Source organism: Falco cherrug, chromosome 7 (assembly GCF_023634085.1).
Source record: "Falco cherrug isolate bFalChe1 chromosome 7, bFalChe1.pri, whole genome shotgun sequence".
Classification (NCBI taxonomy): domain Eukaryota; kingdom Metazoa; phylum Chordata; class Aves; order Falconiformes; family Falconidae; genus Falco; species Falco cherrug.
In genome coordinates, this window is record NC_073703.1 from 2,878,306 (window position 1) to 2,900,323 (window position 22,018).

The following is a 22,018-nucleotide window of genomic DNA, read 5'->3' on the forward strand; positions in this document are numbered from 1 at the left end:
AAGAGAGGGACAGAAAAGCAGGACAGGAAAACATACAGATAAGGGCAACAACATGAAGTCAGGAACTAGATTTAGATTTTCATGTATTTACTGACAACTTTAGAGGCTGCAAAGGTGATGGCTCTCTATAGCCTGTCCTCCCACATCATTTTAGTGTACACTTCTACAAAACAGTAAACCAGAACGCAAGCAAGATACCCCCAGAAAGGCGTTCCTGCTCCCCTTTCTCTCCTCTCTGATCTTCTGCTCACTTCGCATGAACCCCAGTGCTTGCCAGACCTCTACATGAGCCCAGCCAATTCACAAAATTCAGAAAACTTTCAGCAAGAGAAAAGCTGGCTAATTTTCTACTATTTTGATGAGTTAGTGAAGGCTCACAGTTAGGCAGGGATGTCCTTGGCTGGAGTAAGATCATAGTGAAACAGCTACCACCATGCTGCAGACGCTCAAGCTCCAGAGAGCTGGCAGTGCTGCTCAAGTGCGAAGCTGTTGCAGGCTCCCCAAATGAAAATCAGTGCTGCAAAGATACAGTACTATGTGAAGTAAACTATATAAACTATACCAACAAAGCTTTTGTTACATGGATTTACGTATTCACAGCTCCTGCTAGTTAGAAAGCTAGGAAAGAAGTCAGCTGTGCTGATTCTGCATATCAGCCAACACGCAGAATCAGCTTTAGCCAACTAGAAACCTTTATCACAGCCATTCCTTGCCGTCAGAACGACAACTTCAAAGACATGCAAACTAAATTCATGTTTTATTTGTCAAGCGAGCAGCCCCTTGTAACACAAGAGTGCTTGCTATACCGCTTCCAGCCTGACCAGCCTTCAAAGCATAGTAGGAAAAGGATAATGTATCTGCATGAAACAAAAAAGAAAAATAATTTTAAAAAAACCTAACAAAACCACAGAAAACCAAGAAATTACCATCTACTTGGAACAAAACCAGGGAATTGACTTAATTTTCCAGACAGAAGCACTCCAGCTCTGGCTCCCACTAAGGCTTTATCTCATTCTGAGGTACAAAGATTTATCATTAGAGGGCACTTCCTCCCTCAGCAGAAAATGGGTTCTTTTCCTTGGGTGATAGGTACTTCAGGCATCTGGAAATGCACACTTACCACATAACTTGAAGTCCTGAAACCAGGGTGCAGCTGGAACTCCATTTTCACATTTGCTGTTTTTTCTGCTCAAAAGCGCTTGAAGAACGTATGGAATTTGCAGGTCTGAATCCAAACTTAATAAGGCTAAAAACTCAACCATTTCTGCACTGGCAGTAGGTGAGTATTAACCTCAAAAATAAATGCAAGTTCTATTCCTGTATCCTTTTACCCCTGCTGTCCTTATCCTGTGAAGTCCCTTAGCAGATTTTTAATAGGGTGAGGGTAGAAGGTAATTCTTACTCACCTTTTTCAGAAAATAATGGGTTGTGAATAGAATTTGACTGTACATTTACATATGTCAGGGCCACTCATTATTAATGCTAGCAAGCAGAAAAAAAAAATGACACCTTTCCCTCCTGCATTATCAAGTTCATAGCATGTGCTTGAGAGCCACAGGCTGGCACACAGCTAGATTTCTTCTACAGGAGCAGATGCCTTACTTCTGTAAAGTGTTTTAAGAGAACTGCCATCTTCTGAGGACAATGTCAACACCCTCCGTAACCCACACTTACACACAAGGAAAACGGCACGTGTACTGCTGTTTCAGAGCATATACAACATTCACGCTAAAAAAGCCACAGTCCTTTCCAGGAAAGCTGTTAGATTAATTTTCCAGAGCTTTTCACCCTCCTGGACCCAGCCATCCGGCTGGCTTGCACTTCTGACAAACTTCCTGCAACTCTTTCCCCCAGTCCAAGCAGTTTATTTCTCTTCCTCCAATACCACAGAAACAAAAACCACTTGGGCAGGAATTTGAAGTGTCATAGAAAAAACTTCCTCTGAGATGAATTAGAATACTAATACAGTTGTTAACATCCATTTTGAAGGGTGAGGGGTTGAAACAGTATGTTTATAGGCATAAGCTTTCAGCTTGGGATTTCTCTGCAAGCATCCTGGACTTAAGCAATATTGTTTCACATAAATTAGATGAGGGAATTCTCTCTTGGCTAACACTGGAACAGATTTAATAAAACTAGAACTGCCAATATGAGACAGAAAGAGAAATCCCATGGTACTATTATTCCAGAATGAAAACTAGACCTCTTTTTGATTCCCAGACAGCAAGGTATTCAGTTGATGTGGGTATCATTCTTCTATACAAGCCTGATGGACATCTAGCAACCAATAATTTGTACAGCCAGAACTCTTTATATGTAAGTATTTAGAATCCAAATCTACAAATAAAAAGATCAGATGGACTTCAATACACAGACACACTTCTAGGGGAAAGTGAGAATGCCTTTCTCCTTCCACAGCATGAACGACCAAAGCTACAAACCTGTAAACAGCAGTATTTAACAGCTCTAGGAGATGAACCATTTCATCAACAGGAAAAGAGAAAGCCTAGGATCTGAAAGTCCTCTTACATCTCAGAATAACATACACATCATTATGATTTAATATCGACAAGACCAAATTTTTAAACCACACTGAATTAGCACCAGAACTCTGTTGCCAGGTCTCAGCAGATATGCACACAAGGACTGAATTCTAACAAATCGCTTAAATATTTATGCTTACAATATTCCAATTAACTAAACATATGCATGTTAGTAATCTGGAAGAGTATCCTGCTTATGTTCTTCATAATTCCCTTTACTGACTCTTCCCAAAGCTTATATTCTATAGGCAGTAGCACTTGTGACCAGCTGGAATCTTTTCCAGTTATCAGAAGAATCAAGGTTTTCTTTTTCTTAAAACCAGAGAGCTTCTCAACTCATTAATCAAAACTTTCCTTTCCACATGTCTCAAGCAACTTGCCTAACATTAGCAAAGTGTACTGACACCTACGCTATTTGGAGAACCTTGTATTTCCACAACCCCTAATGTAAACCAACTTTCCCTTCAGTATTGCAAAAATAATTTGTCCCATGTTACTACCATGAACTGCTGCAGCCCCCAACAGGCCCCTTCAGAGTCCCACTGTACTACTCACTTACCACGATAAAAAGAGAGTATGCTCTCCTCCCCTGAGCACGCAAGCTAGGGCAGAAGTTTTGCTACCTAGAACTGTTTCTGTTACCGGTGAATTATCTACATATACTTACAGAGAAGGATGGGGGCTTAATTTCTGATGACCCAATCCTGGATATAAAGACACAGCACGAAGGAGATGAAGGAAAAACAGCGTTCTAAACAGGAAAACATAGCTAGTTAGCAACACGCAACGGCTTCAGATCCCATTAACGGGTTATCTGGGCACACTGTTTTCAGTACCTTCTTAAATGTATTCCCATTAAATAAGTATTTCCAGGTATTTTTTGAATACACGCTTCCTCGGAATTTTTATTTGAAGATGTGCTTCATTACTTTTTCTTTCGATTTCTATAGCACCGATGCGGCAAGTAATTTGGGGAGTCAGTTTCTATGAGTTTCAGACTAGTCAGCTCAGTGGAACCATTCACAAGTAGAAAGCTGACCTCACGCTTAAGCACTTCAGGATCATGCCCCAGCACATTCTCAGCTCTACTGGGCCACAAATGCCAACATCACAGCTTCTCATGCTTCCCCAGCACCCCACCAGCCCCTCCCCAAGATCTTTCCCCGCACCCCACAATTACCTTTGTCCTACTTCCAGCTGCTTTTCTGTGGACTGCAGCACCTTATCAGCTTGTCTTCTCTTGCAGCCAGAACTTCCTCACTCGAATGTTTTCCAACTGCATCGTCTGGCCATACGTCCATCCGTACCTTCCTTGCTAACATGCCAGGCCCTCCTTCTCAAGGTTAGTAGTTATTGTATCCCTTAAGCATTGCTAAACATTTCGAGTTTTGAGCACATATTTACATATCAGTGACTTCAACCTGCAATAGTTTCCCCCTTTGAGACTTCTTTGGGAGTCTCACCTAAATTGCACAATTCTGATGACATTTTTGACTCTCAGGTATGCACAACTGGGTACAACATGACACGAGTAAAGGTAGGCACTGAAGAATGATATAGCACAAAATATATTTAACAACCATGACTATAACTGTTACAAATAATTTGTTTACCTAAGTCAGGTTTGGTAGCCATGAAGTCAACCAACTCCACCACGACGAAGAGGACTCCTTTTGCCTTTCCTACTCCTCCACTGCCCTCTCAATTGAGTTTATCCCTTTCTGCTGTGTCTCAAATCCATCATTTATAGATGTACAACATTCTTGTCCTAGAAGAGCCCAAGATCCTCCTTGACTAGCTCGCACATAATTACAGCCATATGATTTTGTACATTCGCCATTCTATTTTGGGCCATTTCATACGATGTACTGTTCAATACTTTAATGGTATCAGTAGCTACTTCTTCTAGCAAACTGCGGAGTCGATTTATCTTAGTTCCATAGGACGCAGCTGCACGCGTAGGGCATAGTGTAAAGAAGAACCTTTGCCCTTCTGATACCACAGGCCTGTTTTTCAAATTTACCTCTCTCCTCCAGCGTGGTTGTCCTGTTGGGAGTTGCTGTAATACTCTAAATGGAGGCATCAATAAGCCTAGAAAGCAAGACCTGTACCATCCCCCAGGCAACCATCAATACACCTTTTTCCCACAAATCCAATATGTACCATTAAAGTTACCTTCCCAAGCTATTGTATTATTTTGTAACAGACCCCAAATAGAGTTTGAAAGCTATCAGGTTCTGCTCGATGTTCCATTTGAAAAGATGAATGGTACAGGGGCGTTCTGTGTAGAAGAAATGTAATACCTACACTTACTATTTCTGGCTTGAAAACGTGGTGTGGAAGTATTCTTTGTCATATTGCAACAGAGCAACCAGTCTTTTGCTTTTCCTAAATTGATGGCTTTTGGTCTCTCCCCTATTCTTAAGGGATATCTTTGCATAGGCCAACCTCTTGAGATCACACTATTATCTTTTTCTAATGTACAATTAGAAGCTAGTAAGTCCACCTTGGTAATATTTTCTTGCTGTAGTATCATTAAGTTATCCTACTTCATTAAGACAGAATACTCTGGCTGCCCTAGAGGAACAGGGTCATAGGAGAATCCTGTTCCGCCTAACATTACCTGTGAACACATCCAACCATGTTACATTGAGTTTCTTGGCTAATTGTATCTTCACTTCCTCATAAAGGTTGTCGTGACTAGTCCCCTGACGTGCTAAGCAGTTGGTGAACATCATGGCTATCCCAACCAAAACACTTTCAGTTTGTCAACTAACAGTCACATTGATTTTTGGATCTTTATCTGCCGAAATGTCCTTCCACTGAGGTTCTTCTCTCAGCAGCACTGATGCTGGTTTTACTTCGGTGTAATAATTCCAGGATTCGATTCCTCCTACCTTGATTGCAGTGCAGGTTGTCAGGAGTACCTGAAAGGGTCCTTTCTGTTTTTCTTGCAGAGGTTTGGAGTTCCATGGTTTTATACACACATAGTCTCCTGGTTGATACTGATGGATAGGAGTGTCCAATGTGAGTGGCCCTGTCAAAACAATGTGTTGTTGGAGAGCCACAAGGATTTTCCCTAGAGAAATCAGATCTAACTTTAAATCCTTTTTTCCCTTTACATGCAATTCCCCTGGAATCAGTGGCACTTGGTATGGATTTCTATAGAACACCTCTTAAAGGCTAATTTTACTCCTTGACATTGGTGGTATTCTGATTCTCAAAAGGGCTAGTGGGAGGACTCGTGGACACTTTAAAGATTCTTGACATATTTTACTGATCTGCTGTTTCAGGGTTTGATTCATTCTTTCTACCTTCCTGCTTGACTGAGGCCTCCATGGGGTATGTAAATCCCACTTGATACCACGGGTTTTACTTAACTGCTGGACAAAATCTGCCACAAAATGCAGGCCTGGATCAGAGGACATTCCCATCGGTACCCCAAACCTTGGTACTATTGCTTTGAGTAATAGCTTAGTGACTTCCCTGGCTTTGCTGGTGCAACAGGGGAAAGCTTCCAGCCACCCTCAGGAGGTGTCAACCGATACCAGGAGATATTTAAGCAGGCAGCCTGGAGACAGCCAATGCCCCCCCGTTTTGCTCCAAGACCGAAATCACCATATGCAGAACATACACCATGATTCTTTGTCCTATTGTTGATTTTCTAACTTGGATTAAAAGAACAGCTACAGCACGCAAATATCCTGGCCATCCTTTACTTACATTGTCCAATTGTTTGGAGAAATACCCCACAGCTCTTCTCCATGTTCCCAGTCTTTGAGTCAGCACACGAGGGCAAGGTGGTGTTGCTCATATACAAATAGCTCAAAGGGCTTAGAGAAATTGGGCAGCCTCAATGCAGATGCTGACATCAGAGCCTTTTTTAAGCCCTTAAAGGCTATTTGGCATTCAGGGGTCCATAGCAGCTGGTTCTCTTTTGACCCCTTCAAGGTTTCATAAAGGGGTTTTACCAATAGTCCATAGTTGAGAATCTACAGTCTGCACCACTCAACCATAAGCAAACACGCTCTGAGCTCCCGTACAGTTCTTGCTCCCGGAGTCTGGCAGATCGCTTCTTTCCTGTTGGCTCCTGGTCTCCATTGTCCTTGTGAAATCTCAAAACCTAAATAAATCACAGTCCCTTTTCCCACCTGAGCTTTGCTTTTTGATACACGATATCCTCCTTGTCCTAAGAAACTCAACAGGCATGTAGAAACTGCATGCACTCTCCCTGGGTCTCTGCAGCCAACAAAACGTCATCTACGTACTGCAGTTTTGTTCCTTTGGGGTTTTCCTTCTTCCATAATTCCAGCTCTTTTGCCAACTGGTTGCCAAATTTTGTTGGACTGGTTTTGAACTCTTGAGGTAGCACTGTTCAGGTAAGCTGTGCTTTGCGTCCAGTGGTGGGGCTTTCCCATTCAAAGGCGAATATTGCCTGTCTCTTTGTCTAGAGGTATGCAGAAAAAAAGCATCCTTTAGATCAAGTACAGTAAACCACTTATGCCTCCTCTTCAAGCCTGTCAGCAAGTATACGGGTTAGGCACTACTAGGTGGGTATCTTGAACAATCTGATTCACAGCTCTTAAATCCTGAACTAATCTACACTCCTTGCCATTTTGCTTTTTCGCTGGCAATATCAAGGTGTTATATTGATTCAAACTCTATCCAACAATCTGTAATTCAAAAATTTTGTTCTTAATTCTTCCAATCCCTTTCTAGTCTTCCACCTAATAGGATACTGGTTTTGTCTTACTGGTTTAGGTCCAGATTTTAGAACAACTTTTGCTGGTTCTGCCAATTTAGACCAACCTGGCATTCCACTAGCCCATACCAAGGGTGCTACTGCATCCCCTGCTCCTGCAGGCGTTTCTTCCTCTGTTTTTTGTGTGTTCCATAAAATAAAAATTCTCACTTCCACAGGTTTCAGTTCAGGTATTAGTAGTTGCACTTCTCCGTTATTAAAAAGTTATCTGTGCATCTAATTTACCTCAATAAATCACTTCCCATCAAGGGTATCAGATATTCAGGCATATATAAAAACTGGATAAACAGGCGGGGGGGGGTGGGGCACGGGACGGGATGATGCGCAATAAAAACAGCAATTGGCTATAAGACGAAAAGGGAGGAAAAACAGCAGCAGGGAGCCGGACACAGACAGATGTAGAAAGACAAAGTAGCGTGGCACTATAGGACAGAGAACGTGGGACTAAAACATGGAGGGAAGGAGCCAGACAGAGAGAGAGAGACCAAGGGAAAAATCCAGAGAGGCTACAGGGGTTAGAGGGAGGAACTAAAAACTTGGGACAGGGTGCCAGACAGAGAGGGGCAAAATAGCAACAATAGCAAAATAGCAACAGGGTACAGGGCGGAGAGGAAGAACTAGAAAATGGGGGCAGTGAGATGGACATAGAGAGATGGAAAAAAGTAAAAAGTGACAGGCTATGCAGCAGAGAGGGAGGAAGTAAAATACCGAGATAGGAAGCAAGAAAGAGTGAGACGGAGAAAGGGAGGAGGACTAAAAGTGAGGGACGGAGAGCTGGGAAAGGAGAGACGGAGAAAGAAAAGAGAATTGTGACATGCTACAGGGCTGAGAAGGAAGAAACTGAACAACAGGGACAGTGAGCCAGACAAAGAGAGCCAGAGAAAGAAAAATACTAATGGGCTACAGGACAGAGAAGGAGCAATGAAAACATAGGGAGCCAGAGCCAGGCAGAGACAGATGGAGCAAGAAAAAACAGCCAGGGGCAACAGGGCAGAGAGAGGGAGGAAGAAAAAGCAGGGAGCCAGAGCCAAAGAGAGACAGAGAGACAGTGAAAGAAAATTATAGCAACAGGCTACAGGGACAAGAGGGAGGAATGGAAAGACAGGGTAGAGAAGCCAGTCCAGGCGTGACACACACAGGAAGTACAGCAACACCTAGAGGGCAGAGAGCGAGGAATTAAAACATAGTGGCAGGGAGCCAGAGGTGTGGAGGGAGAGATGGATAAAGGGTAAGGGGGAAAGAAAGACAGGCTACATGGCAGAGAAGGTGGCACTAAAAAATTGGGATCCAGAGCCAGACAGAGATGGAAAAAGAAACTGAAAAACAGGGAGTGGGAGCCAGCCACAGAGAGACAAAGAAAGGAAGAACCACAATGGACTCGAGGACAGAAAGGGAGGAATTTTAAAAACAGAGGGACCGGGAGCTTTACAGAAAGAGACAGAGAAAGGGAAGATAGCAACAGACCACAGGGCAGTGAGGAAATAATTAAAAGTTAGGGACAGGGAGCCGGAGTGCAATGGAGAAAGGGCAGGGAAAAAACTGCTACAGGGTACAGAGGGAGTGATTAAAGACTCGGGACAGAGAGCAGGATAGAGAACACAAAAATAGCAACGGGCCGTAGGGCAAAGAGGGAGGAACTACAGAATGGGCACAAGGAGCCAGACAGAGAGATTAGGAAAGACGGGATACAGAGCCAAGGGGGAGAAACTGTAAAATAGGGACCAAAAGCTGAAGAAAGGAGAGGCAGAGAAAGAACAAATTGCAATAGGCCACAGGACAGAGGGAGGATTCAAAAAACAGGATTAAGAGCAATCTACAGAGAGACATTGGAGAATGAAAACCTAAAGAGTGACATGTATACAGGGCAGAGAGGGAAGAATGAAATAAATAAAGATGGGGACAGAGAGACACAGTGCAAGAAAAAACAGCAATAGGCTACAAGGCAGATTAGGGAAAAATTAAAAAAAACTGGCAGGGAGCCATACAAGGAGAGACAGTGCAAGAAATGAAATTACAACATGGCACAGGACCAGGAAGGACAAAATTGAAAAACAGGGCCCAGGAACTGGAGAGAGAGAGGAAAAAGGACAGAGCAATACAAAAAACAGGTGAGGAAGCCAGAACATGGAATACTGCGTTAAGAGACAGACAGGAGCAGGACACTGGCACAGAGAGCAAATGAGAGCAACAGAGAAGTGGACCATGAGAGAAAACAGGGACAGAGAGTGACAAAGATGTGAAGCAATAAATAATAGGGCCAGGGAGCAGCACAGAGTCAGACAGAGTAAGAGATGAATAGGAAGGAGAAAAGGGATAGTGAGATACAGAATGGAAATAAAAACAGCGACACTGAGCAAGACAAAGGATAGAGAAAGAAAGAACAGAAGGAAGGAGATAGATATGAAGGAAGGAACACAGAGTAGCATGTACAGGCACAGAGAGGAAAAGAACACCACAGAACAGGCCAAAGAAATTGCAGGGAAGAAAAAAAAAAAAAAAAAGACACTCCTACAGATCAGGACAGAGATGTAAAGGGAAAAGCAGCAATGGGCTGCAGGACAGAGATGAAGGATGAAGAAAAGGAAGGAGAGGGAGCAGGATAAAAGCAGAGAGAGTAAAAGAACAAGGGCAATAGAACGAGAGATAGAGGGAGCAGGACAGAAGAATAGAGAGGAGACGTACAGGGAAGCAAAATGTATTGGGTTTGTGTGGCAAGGTTTTGGTAGCTGAGCAGCTACAGGGGTGGCTTCTGTAAGAACCTGCTAGAGCTTCCCCTGTGTCAGACAGAGCCAATGCCAGCCAGCTCCAGAACAGACCCACTGCTGGCCGAGGCTGAGCCCATTATCAACAGTGGTAGCACCCCTGTGAAAACATATTTAAGAAGGGAAAAAGTTACTGCGCAAAAGCAATTGCATCTGGACAGAGGAGTGAGAATATATGAGAGCCACAGCCCTGCAGGCACCAACGTCAGTGCAGAAGGAGAGGCAGGAGGTGCTCCAGGCACCAGAGCAGAGATTCCCTGCAGCCTGTGGTGAAGACCATGGTGAGGCAGGCTGTGCCCCTCACCCCATGGAGGTTAGCAGCGGAACAGCATATACATATACCTGCAGTTTGTAGAGGATCCCACACCAGAGCAGGGAGATGCCCAAAGGAGGCTGTGACCCCGTGGGCAGCCCACACTGGAGCCTGCTTCTGACAGGACTTGTGACCCCATGGAGAGAGAAGCCCAGGCTGCAGCAGGTTTGCTGGCAGGAGCTGTGGCTCTGCAAGGGATCCAGGCTGGAGCACTCTGTTCCTAAAGATGGCACCCTCTGGAAGGGACCCATGCCGGAGCCGGGGAAAAGTGTGAGGAGTCCTCCCCCTGAGGAAGAAGAAGAAATTACATGTGATGAACTGACCACAACTGCCATTCCCCATCCCCTGAGGGGAGGAGACAGGGAAATTGGGAGTAAGGTTAAGCCTGACAGAAGTGAGGGCTGGGGGAAGGTGTTTTCAAGATTTGGTTTTACTTCTCATTATCCTACATTGATTTGACTGCTAATAAATCCAACTAATTTCCCCCGAATTGAGTCTGTCTTGCCCATGATGGTAATTGCCAAGTGATCTCCCCACCCTTACCTCAGCTCATGAGCTTTTCCCTCATCCAGCTAAGGAGGGGAAGTGATAAGAGCAGCTTTGGTCCAGCCAGGGTCAACCCACCACACACACAAAATCACAGCAGCACAGGAAAGAGAAGGGGCCAGGGAAGGGGCAGGGAGGGCCTAGGAAGCACAAGAGGGGAGACAGGGCCCCAGGGACCTGGGACTCATCACAGCTCTCACTTTTGGCACTGCTGTGAGAATTTGACAGTTCAGACGCTTCTTTCTTGTTCTCTCATCCCTTCCTCTTTTGCAATGCTGGTCGCTTGGATGCCCACCTAAGAAAACTTTGGGTGTCAACTCTTAGGAGACAAGGCCTCCTAGACACGTAACCTCACTCCCCTGCGCTTTGGGTCACACACACAGACTCTGCTGCGCACGCTGGCGGCCTGGCCTGCTGCGGGCTACCAGGACGGATGGCTCCTCACCCGGGGGAGCAGGGTCTATGGTGCTGCAGTGGGAGGCAGCTGCCAGCCAGACGGCCTTGGATTTCTTGTCCTTCCCCTCCTGGGGCCTGCCCAGCTCCAGGGGTGGCGGCTCCTGCCCGCAGCCGGGCCGTGCCCCCGGTCCCCCCCGACCCGGCCGCGGGGGCAGCGAGGCCGGGCAGCGCCATCCCCCGCCAGCCTGTGGCGGCGCAGCCCGCGGCACCCCCAGGGCAGGGCCGGCCCGCGGCCCCTCAGCACGGCCCCTGCAGGGACAAAGGAGCACAAGTGGCCGTTACCGGCGCAGCGCGGCCCAGCCGGAGCCCGTCCTGCCGCGGGGCTCCCGCAGACACACCCGGAACCCGGCTGCCGCCTCACGGCTGGGCCGGGGGCGGGGAGGGAACGGCTGGGGGCGGCAGGGTGCGAGCGGGGCCCGGGCAGGCCCGGGGGGGGCTCTGAGGAGGCGCCGAGCCCCCGCCGCGAGGCGGCCCGCTCCCGCCCGCGTCCCTCGCCTCAGCCCTCGGCAGCCCCGCGCCCTCATCCCGCTCGCCACCAGCGGACCGCGGCCTGCCGCAGCGGTCGGCTGAAGCTCCTCGAGCCGCCCCCCCCCCCGGGGCACGGGGCGGGAAGGAGCCCCCCACGCCCGCCTCGGGGCCCGCCGGCCTCCCCCGCACCCTCGGCCCTCACCCGCCGCCGCGGCCGCCTCCCCGCGCGCCGCCATGTTGCTGGGCGCGGGGCGCACGCGCGGGCGGGGCGGGCGGGACGGAGGGGCCCGCGCGCGGGCAGCGCTGGGCTGCGGCTCCACGCCCCGGCGCCAGGGGGCGCCAGCGAGGCGGCCAGGCGCGCGTGCGCGGTGCCCAGCCCCGGCTCCGGCCGCTGCGGTTAGTGCGACCTCCGGAGGACTGACGGGCGCTCCTGGAGGACCGCCGGCCCATAGAGTGCGGCTTCCGGAGGACTGACGGGCACTTCCGGCGTCGTGGGGGACGGACAGCCCGTAAGGTGCGACTTCCCCCGGTGCCGGTGCCGCCGCCAGCGTGTCTCGCCCGCGGGGAGCCGCTCGGGGCTCCGTGGGGTGACCCCCTGGCGGGCTATTTCGGGCCCTGGGGTAGGATTTGGGAATGTTTGGAAGCGGGCACTGGAGAGCCTGAGGCGGGGTTTGGGGTGTTTCAGCCCCGGGAGCAGGCTTAGAGGCATTCAGGGGCACTAGGGCAGGGTCTGGTGGCCAGGCAGAGTTTTGAGACGGGGGTTACCCGCGCTGGGGCAAGGGTTTGGGGAAGTCGGGGGGCACCTGGACCATATAGCGCCACAGCAAATGGCTCTGAGAAGCCCAAGAAGTGCAGCGCAAGGCCTGTGGAGGCCAGGCAGGTTGCAGGAGTACCTATGAGGCCCTTGCTGCTTACCTAAGCTGAATCAAAAGACAGTTCTGTTAATTGCAAGTAAGGCACCATCAAAGTCTGACTTGTGCTTGTCCTACCAGGGTGGGAGGTGTGGGGCCCTTCAGGTGCTACATGGCTACAGGGAGGTCCCCAGGGCGGGGGGCTGCAGTCGGGTCAGGTCCCCACCTCCAGCCCTAGGCGGTTCTTCACACCCCGGCCATCCCCGCAGGCACGAGAGGGGCAGGGACCGAGTCGTGGAGGGGGTGGGAGAGCTCTGGAGGCCTGGTGATTCCCTGGTGCAGCCTGACGCTGCTGCCACAGCACTGCGTGCTCGGGCTGCTGCCTGCCAGCAGGACCTCACACAACACCCCTGCGGACAAAGGACTTTTTACTTCAATGTGAGCTAGAAATTTTACCAGGAAAGAAAGAAGACAGACTTTGTAATTGTAGCTACTCCAATGGTAAATACAGTGGTGTAATAGAGTAAGCAAAGCTAAACCACCAATAAATTATAAAATACATATAATTACATGCTGAGATTGGATCTTTTAATAAAGCTTTTCCTTAAAAAAAAAAAAACAACTCCACGGTTTGCTCAGCTAAAATGAGTAGACTCTTTCTCCTCTAAGATTATTTTCACATAACTGATTTGTTGTTTGTTTGGGTTTTGGCAACAATGTAAATCACATAGTAAGGATGCTTTCCCCACGGGTACTACACAGGCCTCTAACACCTCATCACCTTGTCCCTGAATCCCAGCTGGGTTATATTTGAAATTTATTTGGCAGACATTGAAAAGTATTAAAAGTATTCATTAAAAAAATAAAAGAAAAAAAGTACAGTGGGGTAAAAAAGCAGAGTACAGCTGCATTTTCCTAACCATCATTTTATAAAGTTCTGCCATTACTCCCATTATCCCTAAATCAAAGGAATTTGAATATGCTGTATTGTAGAAGGACTTAAACAGAGGCAGGCAAAAAAAACCCAACCAAAACAAAAAAAAAACCACACACAAAAACCCAAGGCAAGACCTTTATCCCATTTCAGACCTTTCTTTCACATTTCAGTGGAAATTAATTTCTTGGGTATCTCTGTTTCAGATGATCTGGACCATAAAGATTTGTCTTGCATTTGGTAAGTAATTTTTGTTATTGGGTTGGACCACACATGCACCAACAGTAAAATATGTTTAAATACAGTCTAGACACCAGCAGATTTAAATATTCATTTCCAAGAGAACTGCAGAAAAGCGATCCTCAGGGATGTAGCTGTTTCAAAAGCTACGAGTGTCTTTCATGAGAAAAAAAGATCCAAGCTGAAATAACTATTTCAGTGTAAATCAGAGAAAAAGTTCAATTAAACTCAGTAATCTGAACAAATAACACAAGTGACTTACGAATAACTTGAAATTTGCAATTAAGAGTTATTTTTTAATATTCCTTTTTTAAAAACTAAAAATGTTAAGAAAAAAACGGGGGGGAAAGCTGGAGCAACCGATGAATTTAAAGGTCAGTTTTTTTGGTTTGTCTGGTAGTTTTTTTGTTTTGTTTTAAAAAGAGTCTCTGCATTTTTATTTGATATAGCAGAATAGCCAGCACTGCCACCATGGTAAAAAAAACCCAACAAAGTAGTAGAAGAAACAGGAACTTGAGCATAGCTAGAAAAATTTAACTTTTTAAAAGCTAGCCTATTTAAGATAGTCTTCTTCCTTTGACAAGTCTGCAGGCAGAGCCTAACATTTATTGCATCAGATACAGATATATAGAACATTGCTCTAAACTGAAAAAACGTTATTTTTACATTTCAAATGCTTTGCAAGCAACATTAAAAGTTAACATATCAAGAATTTTTTTAAGTTTCCCTCCCCGTCCCCAAAAGGCCTCTTCATCTGTAAGCACTAGTAGATACATTCCACGGTTCCTCTATTTAAGAGGCCATCTGTAAATTACTACAGTGTGATAAACCAAAAAAAAAAAAAAAATCAAGAGAAATGAGACACTAAAGCTGTTCTGCGTGGCTATAGTACATAATCACAAATAGTTCAGCAACCATTTATGACGCTTACCGATTGCCCAGACCATAGCAGCTCTATCCTGGGAATCAGCTGCCACCACCACCGCAAGCTCGCAAACAAAGGGCTAACCTGGACCTTGACCATTATTTATTCTGGTCATTGCTGTTAGAGATTAATGGGAATGCGGGTACAATCTGCAACACTGTTTTGCTTTCAGGAAGAGGCAAACCAACAGCTGTGCAGTGCCGGCTTTCTCTTTGCACAGGCAACAAGAATTCAAGCCTCACAAAGCACACAATTAGGCAAATAAAGCATCCAGATACCCTAAGTATACTCTTATTAGTTTAATCCCCAGCGCCATGTAAAAATACATTCTAAGTTAACTGCTTTTCAGGGGACCTTCAAAGCTGAAGATAAAGATCATAAATAAACAAGAAACCAACTCCCTGCAAATTCAATCAGGGTTGTCAATTCACAAGAGGTTCTTAGTCCTCCTTCATGATACATTTGATATATTTTAGCACAGCATGGGCATATACTGATACATAGCTACGTCATTAGAAGTTGTATGTGCGGGTTTCTATTCATCTCCCCTCTCACAGACTGGCTGGCAGAGGTTGGTTACTTCCCATAAAACTTCTTATTCAGAAGAAAGATCAGAAGGTTGACATTCACTTTTGCTCTGTCAAACAACTTCATGACTGCGACGCCTTCATACTGCAGCTGCAAAAGATCCTGCCAAAGAGAATAACTTTATGAGCAAGGAATACTCTAGAGCTTATAGAGAATATACAAAACCTTGTGGTACAGCAGGTTTTTGAGGAGTATCTATCACAAAGTACATGGCATAAGATAATGACAGACTTGTTAAAGATCCACTTGTACTGCATGAAAAATGCAGTCACTCTAAGGCATTTAAGATCTTAAAATTTTAACCTGTGATTATTTAAAAAATTTACAAAAGAGGGCAGAAATAGAAGACAGTTCTAAGAAAGCCAAATTTCAGATCTAGCCACCTCGAGGGTCTTCATTTGCACAGCAGCCATAAAGTTGTGGTAACATTTAGAAGGGGTCTCCTATGTGCCTAATTGTATCACGTACCCATGAAACGCTACAACATTCCAGTGTCACTTTATAAAAATCTTGGTGGCCGTATGTGTCAGTGGGGTGGTTTAGAGCACTGTGCACTAGGGCAGAGGCAGAAACAGCATCTCTGTTTAGGACTGCGTGCACCATGCCCGTTCAGTCTCTCGGGCGTTTCTGCGGGCAGTATTTCTAGTTACACTGTGCTGCTGTCAGCAATGCACCTGACAGAGCCCGAGACACGCTCACCGATGTCTCTCAGCAATTAATTTCTCTCAGCAGCCCACTCTTGAACAATACACTTTGAAGGCAGCATTCGGGTAGCGCTACTGCAGGGCAACACTGCCTGTGTTCCCAACTCTGAACATGGCTCCTCAGCTGTCTAGCCTGGGTGATGCTGGAGTGAACAATCATAAAGCTATTTCTCCTGCTTTCTGTAAAAATTTTGGCAATAGAAATGCAAGTCTTTTTAACTGATGCCACTGTTAATGCTACACTTGGATGACCAATGGCAGCTCCCTTGTTGCTGTCCTCTTGGAACACCTCTTTTTCTGCAAAGCTGCGCTACGAAGGCATAGTGGCATGGCCACACACGCCTGAGGAGTGAGCAGCCTTGGGCAGCCCCATGAATCACAAAGTTCATGACCAGCTCTGATAGATTAGTGCCAGAATGAGCTTGGGGAGCCCTCGGCACACACAAACAGCGTGCGGGAGGTAGCCAGCTAAGTGGCACGGACTTAACGCAATGCAAGGTGCTCCTGCACACAACCTGTTTTGACACCCACAAGGCATCCCTGATTAACAAACTTAATGATGCCCAACTTGGGTGGGGGATGGGTAGGGACCAAGGCAGAAGAAGGGGACGCAGAGACCGGGCATAATGGTACTGGCACAGGAGGAAGAAGGGGGAATTCCCTGGGAGAAGGTCAGTCAGTATATGCCTGTTCTAGTAGTCTGGCCTAAGTAAAGGCTGAGGACTCCTAAGAACTGTACGGCTAAAAGGAACTGTAAGCGTAGGGTGGCAGAAATACCACCAACACGCGATGACCAGCTGAAGCCACCACACCCAAGGCCAGCTGACCGCTACCACAGACTCCTGATCTTTCTGCTGTAGCAGGGAGTTGTTGAAAACGCAGCTTTCATTCAGTGTGTGTACGTGTGAGTGTAACTAAGAACACAGACTGACATCACGCTTTCGTTAGTAAAGAAACAAAAGTAGTCTGAATCCCCCATTTACATTGCATCTGTTTTGCCTGCAACAAATGAGTTGGTTTGGAGCGCGTTTCTCAGACCATTCAAGCAGAAAACGTAATTGTTATTTTCATGAAGAGTCTGTTAAGTGGAATTTACATGCCACTATTAAATAGGACAGTTCTTACCTGATAATGTAACATAAAGGTTTCAATAGGACAGTTCTTACCTGATAATGTAACATAAAGGTTTCCATCTGTACTCCCATGAACTTTGCTTTTACCTCGAAATCTCCTACTTCTTCTGTTGGACTGATTTCAAATATCACGTTTTTAAACCTATGAAATTCAAGAAATGGAAAACCACAGTTCATTACTGAACATTTAATTCCTACTGAAACAGAGAGAGGATATACAAGCTGAAATCTGAAGATAAATTTCTAAGAATTCTGTTCTTAACTCTTTATTCTATATTCCCATTTGGAATGCGAATGTAAAAGCCAAGCAGACTCAATACAACACTGAATGGAAGCCTAACAGATTCTGCGCCTGGTATCACACCTTCACACAAGTGTAGTAGGCAATACAGTAATTTAGCCTGTGCAGTCTAAACAGCCTACTTTACTGCTGCACATCCACGCCTTGTTTAGTGTGCAAAGTACAAAATATGGTTCAGGGTTGGAAAAAGATTCTAGTAACAGGCAGCTTCTCCATATTGCACGGAAGATATACCAGGTTCTCAAGGCCAGCAAACTGCAGCTGGACAAACTCAAGCTAGGATTTTGGGTTTTTTTAACAGTGAGAGCTATTAACCGTAGTAGCAATTCACCCAGGGAGGTACCCTTCCATGAGTGCAGGGGTGACAAGAGGAATGGGAGGTATGAGGACGTCGTGTTTAAATCCCATTACACTTCTCTGTCAAAGACCTGCTTCACTTTACCCAGAAAAAAAAGAAGAGAAAAAAAAAAAAAAAGATAACTTGAAAAGTGATCACTATGCCTAGACTGCCAAAACAATCAGCTTTAATAGCTAAGTCTACCAACAATGCTGAATTCCAAGAACAAAACCACAAGACAACTGTCACAATGTCAAACAAATCTCAAGCTTCCGTTCCTCAATTGCCAGCACATATACTAGTTCAAAGACAGACAAGAATTCAACTGCTTTTCCTCCAAGAAGGTTATTTTAGCTCTGGAGAGTTTAAAAAAAAAAAAGATACTCACTGGTTACTTTGCAGGTCTTCAATCTCTAAAAGCACTCCCTTCTCATGGAGTCGAGCTGCTGTATATTTTAGAGAAATCTTTTTACTGTTTTTGCCTTTCATCTCCCGAGGTTTCTTAGACACTCTGGGGAAAAAAAAACCACCGAAACCCACACCCAGATGATCAGTCAAACAAGCAAAGACATTTCAGACAGCAAACATTTAATCCTATTTGGATGAAGGGACAGCACCAGTATAGCTAATTAACTGTGACTAACACAGCTGATAGATAAACTCACTATTAGAAATACATCATCTACAAAGCACTTGTAGCTCAGCTCTGATCTTTCATTTTCAACTATTCACCAATAACTTATGCTACAGGAGAAATAAAAAAAAAAAAGAAACCACCACCAACAATCCCCAAAACATAACCACATGGTACTTCACAGAAAGCGGTACCATCTCTCATTAGGCAAAAGGGGATCTGGTGACAACTGGCATGGAGAAGGCTGAGATTACTCAACACCTTTCTTGCCTCGGTTTTTCACTGGCAGCTGCTCTTCCCACATCACACCGGGGAAGACAACACTCCTCCTCCCTCCTCCCCCGAAATCTGAATTGTCTTGCACTACAACTGGCTCTATTTGGGATAAAAGGAGGACAACTTGTGATCAGTGCTTTTGCTGTAGTTTTCATTCTCTGCTCCTAGAAAGGGTGACAGAACAGACTGACTGAGCAGTATGTGCATTATCTGGGCAACCTGCTTCATTCCCACTGGACGCTCTACACTCCCTACTCTCCTAGAGGGACCAAAATTCTTTCAAGCACGTCTTTTTGACCCCATTTGGGGTACTGCCCTCTCCCTGTATTTTCGCACCACTGCAGAGATCCTTTCCCACATCAGCACTGCAGCAAAGAGCATGGCCAAGGAGCTTTGAGCAGACGGCATTGCGATTCTTCTTAGCAACACGTGCTTTCTATAAGATGCACTTCTAGGGCCATGGCATGGTTCTGAGATACATACTTGCCCTTGCTGGCCAGGTTATCCAAGCAAGTTTTGATGTAGCTTTTGTAATAATCCACTTGTTCCCCATAAAAAGTAGCTTTGGAGTTCAAGGCACTGTACGTCTGCTGCAGCTTCACCAGCTCCGCCTTTCTTCTCTGACGGTATCTACGCTGATTTCGGATATCCTACACCACAGAGGAAGACAGGCAGAGACTTAACAGTTGTTCGAGCTCTCCAGTTGCTCAAACCCAAAGCACAGTATTTCAAACACACCATTTGATTTTGCTTAGTCTTGCTTTATGCTACAAGCTGGAGCCCTCAGTTGCACTTGCCCGAGTTCAAGCATCACCACTTCTCTGTGTTTACTATTTTTGGAACTAGCCAACTCTACACAGCAGTTCATTTGAACCTTTCGTTGCTTTCTTGAACATCAACGCTGTCCTAGTTGCGATGGCTAGAGCAGGCACCGGCAGCACCTGATCTAAGGGAAGGCAGCAATTTTTGCCACCGCTGGGTAGGAAAGGTACCTTACAAATCAAGCACTGTAACCACAGCTGCACTCAGACCGCCTTATCTTTCTTTGCTGTCAGCCACATTTAAGCATCCACCTGAACAAAGAATATCACATCTTCAAGTTGACTTCTATTTTCATTTTTGATACATATTAATGACAGCACAATTCATTCTAATCTGACCCCTAAAGGCAATTATTTATTCACTCTACATACATAACATTTCCCAAATAGTTTTTTGGTAAACCAGATTTAAAACACATTATCACTGAAGCAACGTGCAACAGCATTAGATCACGTTTGCAAGTTTTTGTCAGCTCCCTCCTTTATCATTTAGTTATTCCTGAATGGGTACATTTAAATGAAAATAACGGTTAGGACGTCTTTTAAGTTATGGGTAGCACTTCCTCATGTGAATAAGTCTGTAGAGGTGCTATTTAAATTAGTGAAAAGGAACAGTGAAAAAAACCATCATACATCAAGACTTCCCCTCCAAGCTTTAACGCCTTTCCTTAAACACCTGAGATTCTGGCAACACAGTCATTTGAGAAAACATAAATGTCCTATAAAAACAAGGGACCTCCCAAATGCCAAGAGGTGGAAACACTGTGGCAAAAGGTAGGCTTTGTGTCTGTAAATCAGCTACCACAAAACTTACTCCTCCTGAAAACTCACGCCAGTTTCACAACGCCCCAAACCATGGGAAAACCCTGCTGTGAATACCAGGAAACGACTGATAGGCATACCTTCGCGATGTCATTGATTAGCTCCTGGTATTTATTTTTGGCATTCACTGTCCCCAGTTCTGTCAACTTTTTCAGGCCTATCTTGATTTTATCTTTTTTTTCTTGAAGATTTAAGTTGCCATCTTCCTTTACAGACACAGATTTTTTCATCTTATCGGGAGTTTTAGCATCTCGAATGGCTCGTTTCTGCATTGCTCTTTGATGCTCCACTTCCTAGAAAAAGAAAACAAAGAGTTACGAATTCATTAACGGATTGGTTTCAAGGTGACAAAAGAACCAGAAAGAGACTGTCTGATCTCTGGCATAACATAGGATAAAAAGTTTTGCTTGGTCATTCCTGTACTAACTCAAATGAATCCATGTTTGATGAACACGTTCCATGCAGGGGAACTGGCAGAAGCCTACATGCCATTTAAAACCGTTTTCTAGATAAACGGTTTCTAGCAACTACCAGAGCAGTAAGATTCACACATACAGTTTATTTCTGCTATATTCCCTCCTCATAATCATTGCACACTGCTCCAGCATCAGTGGAGACAGCTTCAACTGCAATACATAAATGCAGATTCCCAAGTACACCCACATATATCTAGACAGATGACAACTTCCTAGTCTAAAAGGAATGCAGGTAAAAACTTCGTACTTGCTCCGAGGTAGCTGGAGTTTCCAAGATTTCAGACAGTGTCTCCCCTGGTTGGAAGCGGATTACATCAACAATTAAACGTTTTGTGCTGTAAATAAATCAAGAATAGAAGAAAAAACTTTAAACTGAAAGATGTTCAATACTGTTCTATTCTGAAATAACACTAATGTTACCGATTTATCTAAAGTCCGATCACCCGCATGCCCGCTCAGGTAGTCATAGGCTAGACCAGACCATAACCCTGAGAAGCACTTCACTTTGACAATGTGTTATTAGAAAGTAGTTCCCTGAAAGGTTCACCTACATAATACACAGGATTTGCTCCCCAGTACCCCCCCCAAACAGCAAGGACGTTACCCTGTATATTCCAAGGCAGCCCCAGCACTGCCACGTGGACCGCAGAAGCTGCAACCCCAAGGAGAAAGGTAAAGCAGGTAGCAGCAACAGTGAATTTGTGCAGCCAGAAAAAGTCTATAATATTATCCACCTAAGTGCACTTCAGTGCTTTGTAACAGGTATCAAGAAACTCCACAGGACTATTTGAACAGTAACAGAGCCAAAGCAGACCCCCGACTCCAATCTGGTGATAGACAGGGTCATTCCTTGATCTCAGCTCTGATTTAGTCGCAGCCAGTGCCCACTTCCAAGGCAATTCTATCTCTGAGCCACACAATGAAACCAAATAGCACCTTCAGTACTTTGCAGTCGGGCTGGAATTATTTCTGGCATCACACAAAGCGCACTACGCACGCACCTTCCTCATCATCCACAACTCGGATGACTACCAGCACCTCTGGTAAATCTCTGCTTTTGAAATCAGCATCACCTCCTGCTGGTGGGCAGGGAAATACTGACCTATCTTTTGAGAAGCCCAGACAA

General features: G+C 45.4%; 1 protein-coding gene across 4 annotated transcripts in view; it reads right to left on the reverse strand.

Moving 5' to 3' along the window:
• Window positions 1-4,093: 4,093 nt before the first annotated feature.
• IQGAP1 (IQ motif containing GTPase activating protein 1) overlaps window positions 4,094-22,018 on the reverse strand; it is an 80,416-nt gene continuing 62,491 nt past the window's right edge. Inside the window, exons 33-41 of one of the 4 annotated variants that reach the window (XM_055717061.1) lie at window positions 21,140-21,227; window positions 20,497-20,709; window positions 19,257-19,423; window positions 18,252-18,374; window positions 17,259-17,367; window positions 11,372-15,490; window positions 11,127-11,221; window positions 10,410-10,666; window positions 4,094-6,990 (exon numbers count right to left, since the gene is read on the reverse strand). In XM_055717061.1, coding sequence (XP_055573036.1) covers window positions 15,377-15,490; window positions 17,259-17,367; window positions 18,252-18,374; window positions 19,257-19,423; window positions 20,497-20,709; window positions 21,140-21,227 — 814 coding nt within the window. In that variant the 3' untranslated portion in view covers window positions 4,094-6,990; window positions 10,410-10,666; window positions 11,127-11,221; window positions 11,372-15,376. Of the gene's footprint in view, window positions 6,991-10,409; window positions 10,667-11,126; window positions 15,491-17,258; window positions 17,368-18,251; window positions 18,375-19,256; window positions 19,424-20,496; window positions 20,710-21,139; window positions 21,228-22,018 lie in introns of all 4 variants that reach the window. The other 3 variants (XM_055717060.1, XM_055717062.1, XM_055717059.1) reach the window with 3 other exon arrangements.